At 45.9% G+C, this 12,166-nt stretch overlaps 1 protein-coding gene across 1 annotated transcript; it reads right to left on the reverse strand.

Moving 5' to 3' along the window:
• Nucleotides 1–415: 415 nt before the first annotated feature.
• HEY2 (hes related family bHLH transcription factor with YRPW motif 2) lies at nt 416–11,957 on the reverse strand. Its single transcript, XM_051613047.1, has 5 exons — nt 11,777–11,957; nt 10,544–10,622; nt 10,355–10,438; nt 7,625–7,706; nt 416–2,627 (listed from the first exon to the last, which is right to left on the reverse strand). Exons 1-5 carry the CDS (start codon nt 11,857–11,859, stop codon nt 1,948–1,950), a joined length of 1,008 nt encoding a protein of 335 aa, XP_051469007.1. The 5' UTR covers nt 11,860–11,957; the 3' UTR covers nt 416–1,947.
• Between the last annotated feature and the right edge of the window lie 209 nt (nt 11,958–12,166).

Raw genomic sequence — 12,166 nt, forward strand, 5'->3', positions numbered from 1 at the left:
AGGCTAGAACTGGGGATAAAAACTACCTTCTCTCAATCCCGATATTTAATGTTGTCATTCACTTAAAATTTTCCCATTCTAAACACAAGCTCTTAGTGGGAATCTGAAGAAAAGCTGAACTTGAAAAACCTCAACAAGTCTGGGTGCTGGGATGGACAGATGACTTTGTATCATGAAGTGTACTAGCAACACAGAACCAGTTTACAAGCCTGAAAAAGAAATGTTGGTTTACTGACTCCTTTTTCCTGCCTCTTTCAGAGCCCACTGCATGAGATGCTGTCCCTGGCTGAGCAAGGGGAGCAGGAGAGGACAGCACAGCTGACAGGCTTATTACCAGTGGCAGAATCTAACTGAGTCAACGAGCATTCCTCAAGAGCAAACCAAAACTGCAACAAATCATCCATAAAACGCAGTCAAAAAGTACTTCATTTAATTAGTGATATGTAAAGACTTTTGCATAGAAAAAAGGTTAACAAAGTAATGCATAAAAGACCAACTAGGTACAGTATTTTTAAAACAAATATTTTAAAGTATATTTTGCATAATGTTTAACATTCTCAATGCTTATTGCTTTCTCCACACAGCAGAGAAATCAAGTGCATAATAATACATGCTGTGGTTTTTTTTGTTTTTTTTTTTTTTTTTACATAAAATCTCTAGTTCTTGACTGGATGTATTAAAATATTCAGGTTATTTTAAGTCACTGTAATAAAAAATGAGAGCAAACCATTTTATGCAGCACTAGTTGTCTGGGTATTGACAAAATAATTTACTGACATACCCTTTAATACATTCAGTTTGGTTTGGAATCAAACCCATATTACAATGTTGGCGTCTTAATAGCCAGTTTAAAAATTGTCCCTACCATAACTTCATTCATACCCAGAGTGATCGTTCTCCCTGTAGTTGATAGCAAAAAGAAGAGGGATCTTGCACAGAATCAGCTAAATGTCCAAATACAGCTAAATAAGTTAATTTGAACCCTTGCAACACTGAGTCTCTTGTATTGGCATGAATCAACCGTATCCAAGTGTGCACACTGTAAATAGCTGGTTACTTCTGGGTGCATGACAAATTCACTGTGCAGATACGAGCTAGCACCATATTTCAGCCAAAAAATAAGGGTGCCTCAAGGCTCATAGGCAGTGCTGAAATGTTCATTAATCCCAGCACTGATAAGATAATTGCTTTTACCAATGCTATGCTAGATGTCACAATTTGGCAAGTCTGTACAAAGAAAGTGAACTACGGAAGCAAGAACTAGGCCTGTCTAACTAAACATTCTTCCTCGGCAATCTTTTGGCTAAAAAAAACCTCTCCCCTTGAAGAGCACGCTCTTCCCTGGAAAGCTACACAAATGCTGAAGTTGAATGCAGGCTCTCCCCTCTCTCCCATACCATTTCCATACTTGTGCAATGTTATTTGTTTTAGCAGAACACACATATATATATAATTTTTTTTATTATTTTTTTTTCAATGTCAGGCACTTATGAAACTCAAACTCTTTTTCTAGCCTGGGGAGACCCAGCCGGTGCAATCCCTCACCTCTCTGTCAAACAAGGATGCATAGCTGGAGAATTATTAGTTCTAGTGTCTACATATTTCCCAGGAAACCTCTACATGCCACTATGGTCATGCTGTTTCTGAAAGCCATTGCTGCTCCCTCAAGGTGCCTCCAGCAAAACAAACTGGGAAGAAGAAGATACTATCCCATGTCCTCTCCAATGCCTGAAATGAGGAGTGCTGTACCATCCTTGGCTGGCTTGCTGGCATCTCTCAGGCCCTTTGGGTGCAGGTGGCCCCTCAGCCAGGTTGAGCAGGGAGGACATGCCATGTCCAATCCCATCCGTCCTGAAGGCCTGTGTGTGGGTGTGGATGTGCATGTGGAGGTGGGTGTTTGTGCTGAGGAAGCGGAGGGAGTCGGACTGGGAAAGGAGAGGGGGGCACCTAAAAGGCTCCAACTTCAGTCCCCCAGGGCCGGTAGGGTTTAGTGCCTCCCCCGCTGCCAGCCTGCTGAGGGCTGGCAGTGGCCGATACGGCCAACGGGGGGGTGATGGCAGTCGCTGCAGCCACGGCAGCGGCGGCTGCGCTGGGGGGAAGCATGGGGAAAGCGCTGGTGAAGGAGAGCGGGAAGCTCTGGGCAGCCGCTGTGGCTGCGGCAGCAGCAGCATGGACAGTAGCCGAGAGGGACAAGAGGGAGGTGGAGAGAGGGGGGACACAGGGAGCGACACTGCCAGCGGAGGGGACTCTGAGGGCAGCGTCGGCGTGGGCGAAGGTGGCGGTGAGCAGGGCAGAGCCGTGGGGGGGCACGTCCGAGGAGAGTCTGCATGGGGTGGTCTCCGAGCCGTGGAGTCCATTTGGCTGCAGCAAAGCAGCCGGGAGGTGGTGAAAAGCAGCTGCCCAGTGGTGAGGGTGCAAGGGGTGGTGGTGGTGGGCCATGGAGGACGTCATGGCAGCAGCTTCCCTCTGAGAAGCACAGGTGCTCAGGTGAGACACGAGTCTAACGCGCAGGGGGTCAGATGTGTCGAGACCTTCCACTGAAGTCAGGTACCTCGCAACTTCTGTTAAGCACTCCCGGAATCCAATGCTCATGAAGTCCATGGCCAGGGAATGAGCATCAAAATAACCTGCAAGGGGAGGGCAAAAGAGGGATTGAGTGTGGAGCTGGCTTCCCGGCTAACATCAGGAGACATGGCTGACCCGGCCCTTGCTCAGCTATCAGACCTCCCATTTATGGGTTAAGATTTGCAAAGTGAGAAGTTTGTCCTCTGATCTGTAAATGATTTGTGTGACCATCCCTGTAATGCAATAATCTTCAGGGCTTTTTTTTGCAGACAGTATACAAATGAAAAGAATTAAGTCCATAAGTACTTGTGATACTTAAAAAGATATACGATGCCTCTCCTGAAATTCCTCAGCAAGCTGCTGCAGTGAAGTATTGACCCTGTGAGTCTGTGTGGACTAGACATTTATCCACAAAAAGAAACAGGCTGGTGATCAGACAGCTTGCATGTACTACCCTGACTTTTCTTCCCTAAACTGGCATTCCTAGTAACGCCCTCAGACTGTTTCTCGACATTGTGAGATTGTTGTCGTAACTGCTGCTGGGGTCCCATCTACTTCACAGGGTCATTAAGACAATATGACATACGGTGTTGTTTAACTACAAATTAAAAACATCTTGTCATGACTCTGCACACACACAATAAAAAGCTTTACTTGAGAAAACGTTTTATGTAATGCCATTCTAATTTGGAGATGGAAGACTGACAGTCATATGGCCCATGAGGTATTTCAACAAACAGCAACTGGAGCTCCACAGGCTTGGGACAAAAAAGCATTGGAAAAAAAAATGTCTTATTAAATGCACATGAGAAGATATTCCCTTTCTAAACGGGTCTAGCATCACATCGACTGCTTAAGTTGCAGCTCATCAACTACAAAAACATTTTCCAGTTTTGTGAATTTTCCTATTTTAGTTTAAGAGTAGTCTTCTTGGGGGAATAATGTCCTGTCCACTTCCAAGCTGGCATAGTGTTTTTTCCTCTTGGTTTTAGTGAAAATTTTTAGGCATGTGTGACTATGATGTGCATTAGTGTTTAAAGATCAAATGACCTTATTATGGAGTAATGTAGCAGCAATACCTGCATTAGGCCTTGCACTCTCTGGCATGAAATAATCTGTCTTTCTGAAAAACACTAGTACCTTAGATAGTTGCTTTCACTTTAATCAACTTTCAAGCAAGAAAAGAGTCTTTCTGTCATTATACACCCACAATAGGTTTATATATTTTATAGATTTCACAGATTTAACTTTGGCAAATTTATAGACATTGGCCCAAATCCCCTGCCTGCCATATACCCCTTCTTGACAAGTTATGACAGTGATTTTTTCACATGCTGCTTTGCTCATCTGAGGGTGTGCAAAACCCGAGAGAAACACCAGCTCAGCCAGTAGATGGGTGGGCACAAGAGGCTGAGGAGTCGTCTCAGCAAGCACAGACTCCCGGCAGCTGTTTTTTTCTGCCAGGTCCACTGCGACTAAGCGATCTATAGAAGCACTGTGGTTGGAGTGAAACAACTCCAACTTTGTCTTCCCAGGAAACAAAAGCCAGGCAGATCAGCAATGGCGAGTTAGCAGGGTACCTGCTGGGGTGCCAGCCAGCCTGGCATGGGAACTGCCTCTGCACCAGATGCTCCAGGACCTCCAGCAGCTCCAGAGGGGCTGATGCACAGCCGAAGCCATCTCCCAGCTCTGGCCACAACTCAGCCAGCCTGTGAGTCCTGAGAGTGTGTGGCTCAAGCCAGGGCTTCCCAACATCCTTCCCTCTAGACTGGAGGAGACAAGGGGGATGTGGTTGCCATCAGTGGCCCCTAAGTCTGAGCTGCTGTCTCTATGATGAGCCATGCCAAAGCCCCAGTGATCCTGGCTCCCTCTCAGTCTCCTTTGGTGGCTTAGCCATGAAAACAGAGGGGAGGTGAGAGCTGGGACTCCCAGGCTCCATTACGTTTTGATTTTGATAGTTATCTTTTCCAGGTTTCCCCTTTGCTGGTTTCCCCCTTCTAAGAGAGACTTACAAATGTTGTTTCTTGTTTCTTTCCGAAACCCAAGAACATCTTCCACCACCACCCACACTCACACTCACCAGCGTTTTGTAGCAAACGGGTAGCCTCAGTTTTCATTCAGCTATCCTGTTAAACCACCCGCTCCGCACGCAGCACTCCAGCTAAGTCACTCAAGCTATATTACCCCACATGTGCTGACCCAGGTGCCAGTCACCCAAGCTAAATTTGCAGTGAAGCTGCAATAAAACAACAGTGAGGTCCCAGCGAGCTACTTGCTGTTGACAAATTATTCCTACTCTGTGTTTGCTTGCACGGTCAGTAAAAAGCCCTGGCTGCAGGCCAAAATAATAACTCAACATGAACAGGACACCATTGCCTGCACCCGTGTCAGGGCAGCAGAAGCCCAGAGTCTGCACGGGACCTCAGAGGTGGCAGCCTGCCTGCCTGGGCAGCTCTGAAAAGCAGAGAAGGGATGGGAGCCATGTCGGGTTTTCTTCCGCCATGCCCATCTTGGGCTCAGCGCGTTGAGCGGCAGCTGACTCCACCCTGCCTTTCCTAGCCCCAGGCATTCACCATCGTGGGTGTCCTCCATGTCTGCATGAGGAGGAAGAGGATGAGCTCTCCCCAGACGTGGGGGAACATAAGGGCATCAGGACCCATTCCTCCCTGCTGTGGTAATAGCTCTCGTCCACAGGAAAAATGATGGAACTCATTTTTTTGCTGATCCAAAAAAGTGCCTGGCTTGGAAGATGAGTTACAAAGTGGGAATAACTACACTTGGAAATAAAACAAACAATTGCCTTAAAAACACCCCAAGAAATTATATTTAAAGCTGTTACTTAGATTGCAAAGTAAAACATTAAGCAAGCAGGAAACAGAGGCTTAAACTTTGCCCGACACTAACTTGTAAACTCCTTTTTCTTCAAGTTTCTTAATCCGTGCAGTGAGATTACTCTTATCTCTAGGTCAGGAGAAGATAAAGTCACAGTATTTGTGAAGCGATCATTGACATGCCACCCACTGTGGACCGTGGTATAGAAAGCAGCTATGGGTATAAGCCAGCATGGCCGCTCCCTGCAGCCCGACACTTAGTCCTTCCCTGCAGCAGCCACTGGCACTCTGGTGTCAGCCTGGGGCAGGGAGAGGCACAGTGCCAGTAGCAGACCAAGGAAGGGACTGCAAGACCTGGGACTGCTAACAGAATTCAGTTTGTCTGGCTGCAGTTGGAGACCAGGGCTCTGCTGACACCTCTCTACCCAGCAGCTCTGGTACCAAGCACTTCATGCCCTCCACCACTTAGCTGGGACACCTGTCCTGACCCAGTTATAAAATAATCCCCACATATTATTTTTGGGTGGGGAGGCAGGGGAAGGAGGATTCCTATTAAATGAGGTCTCTGATTAGGGTCACCTCACGGCCCTCCTGCTGTCAGTGCAGACATCGAAGGGGTGGGAGCTGCTGCAGTGCTTTAGAGGAATGATGTGCAGCCTGAAGAGGGGCTTAAGCTGGGACAGCCGAGCTGCATGTCGTGCTGGGAGGATGAAGCAAAACAACCACTGCTTCCCTCAGCAGCCGAGCATCAATCGGCCTGTGCACCAAGTGAGACAAGAGCGTGTGGAAAGCCAGCAGGCAACCACGCAATTAAAGATGGCACCATCATACACACACACAGAGGATCTGAATTCAAATTGCACAAGCATGATCAATTCTGGTGTTTCGTAACTTTCAAGAGTGCAGCTTTACCAATTAAATAGCGTTTTTAAAAGGATGTTTTTAGATATAAAAATAAGGTTGTTTTTAAATTCTGCACATTGTCCAAGGAATCAAGAGGTACGTCTGATATCCGAAGGACAGTAAAATTCCTTTCACCACTTATAGAACAAGTTTCCCATAAGTTTTAAGCTTAAATAGACCCCTAGAGAAGCCATTTAACAACCAGAAAATATGTATTGTCAGCTAGGTGTTAATTTCCACAAATAACAGAATACCAGCCTTCAACATACTTTCCTACAACTATCTGTTGTTAAGCACGCACCGATTCAAAGTTGAATTCTGTAATAACTGCAAGGTACAAAGAGGATCAGTAATTAAGCCATGGGCTAAAAAGTGTAGTCAAAAATGGGAGAGAGCAGCAGCAAATTCTTTCCTAAGGTTTACCTACATGGCTCACTTTGTTAAGGAAGTATCAGCTGGTTTGCATTGCAACAACTTGAACCATAATCACAGTCACTGGCATGGGACATGGGACTGTGCTTTCAGGAGACCAGCAAGTTTTGCACTCCAAATAAGTTCCAAAATCATGACTACACAGAATACCTCGTGGGTGGCTGAAATCATTTGGCCTCCAGCCTCAGGACTGTCAGCTTGCACAAGCGAGCTATGCTCACCTCCCGGCAGCCGGCTGATCTAGTGGGTCAGCCAGTGCAGGGCCTGCGTCACACCAGTACCCACTAACAGGGAACTACCTGGACCTCTGACACACACGTCCAGTAGCTAAGCATGAGTGCAGAGTGCTGCTAGCCATCTGCTTGTCTGTTTTACAGATACCTGGAGCTGCACAGAGCAAGACTGAGGTTTGTTCTGCTGAATGAGACAGTCTAACCTGGCATTTTAAAAGTCTTTCCAGAACAAAGAAAATACATGTACAATAATGAAAGTTCCTCTCCATCCACTTCCTTCGTTATTGCTGTTGGATAATGAGGTTTAGCATCAGTTTTGTGCTACACAATTGTTGCCACAAACCTCCTGTTTATGTTTGGTGTTTGTGTATTTGTTTTGTCTCCCTGTGCAGATTTCAGTGCTCTTTGGAAACCCCAAACAAATCTCTGACTGGGCTGCCTGTGAATGAAGCCTTTACTCCCACAGTGTTATGAAAGCAAACACAAGCCCAGGGTCAAGTGCTTCTTTTGTCCCAGTAGTTCTTTCCCACGAGTTCAATCCTGCCATTAGCATTGATTTCCACTCCTTTAATCTGGAAACGCCTATCACAGTTTCTCAAAGCACTTTTTTTTCTGCTGAGATTTCCCCAAATATTAGAGAAGAAACTGTCAGCTCCTTACCTTTACCTCCCGTTGCCTGCAGCATCTTCAGATGATCCACTGTCATTTGCAGTATTTCCGCTTTTTCTAATTTGGCAGATCCCTTTGAGATAAGAGACTCATATAAATAAAGGCTTACAAGTACTAGAAACTTCAATTTGATATACTTTCCACTGAGCTCAGCCTTACGGTTTCAATTTCCCCTATCATTAGGACATTCTCTGCTTAATTCTTTCATGAGCATCTGCCTCCCAGACTTTGTCTAAGGACTAATGCTGTCTCCTCTCCAGCTACACAAGCAGTGGCAGCAGCACAATTTTGCTTTATTAAGGCTACATCTCAGCATAACTCTGGCCTTAAAGACAGCATAAAGATAACATCTTCATGAAATGAGAGAAAAATGTAACTTTCTGGACTCTCCTTTTAATAACAAACACAACTGGAGAGCTGGCAGGACAGGTCTGCACAGTGACGGACTAAAGATCAGGCTGCAACCTTTTTTCTTCTGCTGTTACCAGTAGGTGTCCCTGTGGACACACACCCAGAAGTATCCCATTTTCTTAGCCACCTATTAATTTTTGACATGTCATTTGGCTGCCGAATATTCTATTCTCAACTGAAAAAGCAACTGCATAGTTCTCTGTATTTTAAGTTGGTGAGAGGTCTAGTTTGCAAGGACATGAAGCTAAACACTGTGAAAAATAAATACTTTAGCTTCTCTGTCAGTAAAAAACTTCTGTTACTGAGGGTGGCTCACAGAGCTACCATAGGTGCTGGAAAAGTATAAAATACAATTTGAAAGGCAGTATTAGAATATTCACCTATTAAAAAAAACTATTTAGTGTGGTGGCATTCCCTTGAATGTCTGGAGCACGTCCAGATGACTGAGTTTATCCTGCAAATGTTACTCCAGTGCAAGAGATCATGCCTTGGCATCAGTTAAAACCAGGGCTGCACAAGCTACAGCCACCAGACGATCGCATCCTGCAAAGCCGAATTTTTCTCTCGGTTATCATCTGGGCCTCATCAGCGCTGCCAGCCGCCCTGCAGCTTCAGCTGCCTTCTCCCAGGTTGCAGCCTGCAAGGTAGGTGAGGCTTCCAGCTTCCTCCACAGCCCCACTTCCCAATCCCTGCAAGGGACTCGGGAGAGCAGAGCTGTGATGTGGGAAGGCAGGCGGAAGCGAAACTAAACCTCCAACTTGGAAACCTCAGTGAGCTGAATGTCAAGGAGCTGGAAGAGGACTGACTACTTTGTCCTTGGCATACTGCAGAAAAATGGTGGGGCTTTCTGAACAAAATGCAGCGCCCGCTCATTTTTATGCCAATACATTTTCTTCAATCTCCTTACTGCCTTCAGCTCTTTCCTCCCACAAAGGTTGGTGCACATGTGAATTTTTGGTCAGAATTCCCCGTTTTACATGCGACTACATCCTGTACTTTTCTCAGACTTCATCTTTTCCATAGACACAGTACAAGCCGTCTCAGTGAGAGTGACTAATAGCTAAAAACTGCATGGTGCTGGGTAATTTCCAAAGGCTCTGTAGGACTTGTTTTATAATGTTTGTGGTTTTCAAGAAGTAAACAATAAAAGGGGACAAACAACTGTTGTCTCTTGCCCCCGTTCATCTAGCTGAAAATACCCATCACCCTGTTTTGCCAGAACACAGGGAAGGGCACAGTTACAACTACTAGTTACAAAAAGCATATTGCACGTGATGCAAGTGATTCTCTCACCATTATGACAATATTTAAAATTTCATTTAACTTTTGTTCAGACCAGGGAAATAACAGGCCTAAAATGGTGCGGGGCTTGCCTCGCATTTACCGCTGATGTTCAGCACCTCACAATCCTCCCCTCAAAATTTGTGTTCTATCCCTTATTTAACTATTACAAGGAAGACAGGTTCTTCATTTTCAGCTGTTTCTTTTTCCTGAAAACATAGTATTAACTGCACATATCCTTAGGTCTCCAGATACCTCCAGTAAAACAAGAAAAAGGCTAAATACTGACTCAAAGCTCAAAAAATAAAAATATGGAAAAGTAAATAAATAATTAAATTTAAATGGCATTAAAAAAAATATCCTTTTTTACAGGATAGATTGTAGTCAAAGTTTTTGGTCTGTAATTTCATGACGAAGGAGCGGAATCAAAGTTAGCTGGATCCTTCCAGCCTTCTGACTGAATACTTTCTCACTGAAAGTCTTTGAACATATCACTGACTTCACCAGCTCACATGACATGGGCCTATTCCCACTCCTAATGCCCTGGTTCTAATGACTAATCTTAAAACATAATCCAGGCTGACTGTTCCCTTTTCAGGAAACCGGATTGATTATTTTGCAACTGAAATTACAGATTAAGAAGTAAAGATTTCTTAAAGTGGGGGCAAGTTAGATTATATGTAAAGATTTAGACAGAGGGCTAACTGACATACAGATTGGGAGAGTTGTGTTGGGTTTGGGTTTTTTTAAAAAATATAGAGTAAAGTGCATTTTTAATAAAACCACTACTGGAATTCATCGAAAGAACAGAGGCAACATGAACACCCTTAAGGGAATAACAAGCCAAAGAATGGAAATGTTTTTCAGCCTTATAATGAATTATGTTTCTAATAGTTTTGCCACAAGAAAGCATTTTATTGAAATGCCTGCTTTGTGCCAGATCAGGACACATACAATATTATTTTAATGAGTTTTACAAGAGAACTAACATTGCCAAATGAGATACAGAATTAAAAAAAAAGGGCTTACTTGTTTTTCAAAAGCAGTTGGCACAAGCCGCCTCAGCTCTGATAAACTGTTATTTATACGATCACGGCGCCTTTTCTCTATAATCTATTCCCAAAAAAAACAAAACACATTAAGTTTATTTTTAAAAAAGGGCAGAATCACAGCACACATGCAAATTGTCACATGGGAAAAGAAGTAAATGCAACATACCCCTCTTCTTTTCTTTCTGGCCATAATCTGAGATGTTGTTGTTGGGGAATTGGATCGAATGACAGAGCTATTGCTTTGCCTGTGAAACAATAAAAGTATGTCAGGTGTTGCACAACTTGACACTACTCTTCGAAGACACCTTAGGTCACCATATTAGGTTTGCATAGACCCTCGCATGGCTTTTTCAGTGCTTAGAAGATGGGCTTTGCACTGCACAGAATTTTTACAGAGAGTGATAACTCATTTTGTATTGCCCCAGCACATATTTTGAATTGACAGAATACTCTGTTGGAAACACAGTTATTTTCTGAAGACAGTTCACTGCCCAGCTCAGCTGATTCCATTTTCATTGCATATAAAGACCTGCCTATCAAATACACACTGAAGAACTGAGTCCAAAACCATGTGAACCATCTCTACATGCTAACAGCTGTGGAAAGTGTGTGTACGCAGTGCCACAACCTCTACCTGGCCCTCTAGGTTTTGACATTCCTGCCAAATGCTACATGAGTCAATAGATGCTCAAGTACAAAGTTGGTTGCCCAACCCGTGTCTATCATGTTGTCCCACATGTGGAACAGACCTGAAAATGCACTTTTAAAACTCCACTACCCACAAAAAGGCTTCTACTTCATCATGAGCAAGCAAAAAATCCAGTAGCTTCTGATACTCATTTAGCCACTGGTGAAGACAAGATGGGGCTCCAACGTATGTGCCTCTAAATTGGCAAGACCATCTCTGAAGCGCAGGAGCTGCCAGGCCGGCCCTGCTTGGGTAGACACCACGGCCCAGCCCCGGCTCACACACGGGGTCTGCTGAAGTTATCAGGCAGCTACTGGGAATCCCTGCTTAATTTTCACAGCTCAGTTCCCACTGGCGCCGATACCCTTAGGTTGTTCGGCCTGCTCAGGAGCTATCTGGGAAAAGATCTGGCAAATTAAGCGGAGCTAATGAACTGCAGCTTGGTGGCTCACAAGCTACTTCAGTGCTGCGCATACTTTAGAGGTTCGGGCAGCTCGACAACGGGGTGAATTCTTGGGGGGTTATCAACAAGCTGCTAGTTGTCACAGAGGGGGACAAAACTGCACCCCGCTTGGTATTTGGGGGGACCGCCCCCCATCCCGACGGGGCGGCCGGCTTCCCCCTGGCTCTGCTCCATCCCGGGGCGCATCCCGACCCTGCCGCCGCCCGCGGAGAGAGCGGTCCGGGGAAGGCTGGGGCTGGTCCACTTACCCCGAGTAGTTGTTCTCGCTCCCCACGTCTATAGTCTCGTCCATGTCGCTGTCTGAGGTAGTTTCCTCGCAAGGTCGCTTCATCGTGAGCACAGGACGCTGCGCAGCTTACAGCCGGGATGGGGGAAAAAAATAAATCCGGGGGGGGGTGGCTCCGGCTCGGACGGTCTCCGCTCCGCACCACCGGCACTGCCTCTCTGAGGCACTTTCCCACGACGCGGCACAGCCTCAAGACCGACGGCCCGCCCCCGGCAAGGCCCGCCCCGCCGGGGGTGGCGGGGAGGGGGGCCGCCCATTGAGGGGCGCGGAGCTGCGGAGGAGCGGTCGGCTGCCCCGCGGGGGGCCCGGCTGGCCTCGGCCGGGAGCGGAGGGGGTCAGATGCCCGCAGCAC

Source organism: Apus apus, chromosome 3, assembly GCF_020740795.1.
Source record: "Apus apus isolate bApuApu2 chromosome 3, bApuApu2.pri.cur, whole genome shotgun sequence".
In the NCBI taxonomy this organism is placed as follows: Eukaryota; Metazoa; Chordata; class Aves; order Apodiformes; family Apodidae; genus Apus; species Apus apus.

What these genes read in the sequence shown, in the direction of transcription:
- HEY2 (XM_051613047.1), bottom strand. Translation starts at nt 11,859, where the DNA reads ATGAAGCGACCTTGCGAGGAAACTACCTCAGACAGCGACATGGACGAG. An exon ending in CAACTGCTTTTGAAAAACAA is followed by an intron (nt 7,707 to 10,354) that starts GTAAGCCCTTTT and finishes CTTATCTCAAAG; the next exon opens with GGATCTGCCAAATTAGAAAA. An exon ending in GCAGGCAACGGGAGGTAAAG is followed by an intron (nt 2,628 to 7,624) that starts GTAAGGAGCTGA and finishes CTCCCCTTGCAG; the next exon opens with GTTATTTTGATGCTCATTCC.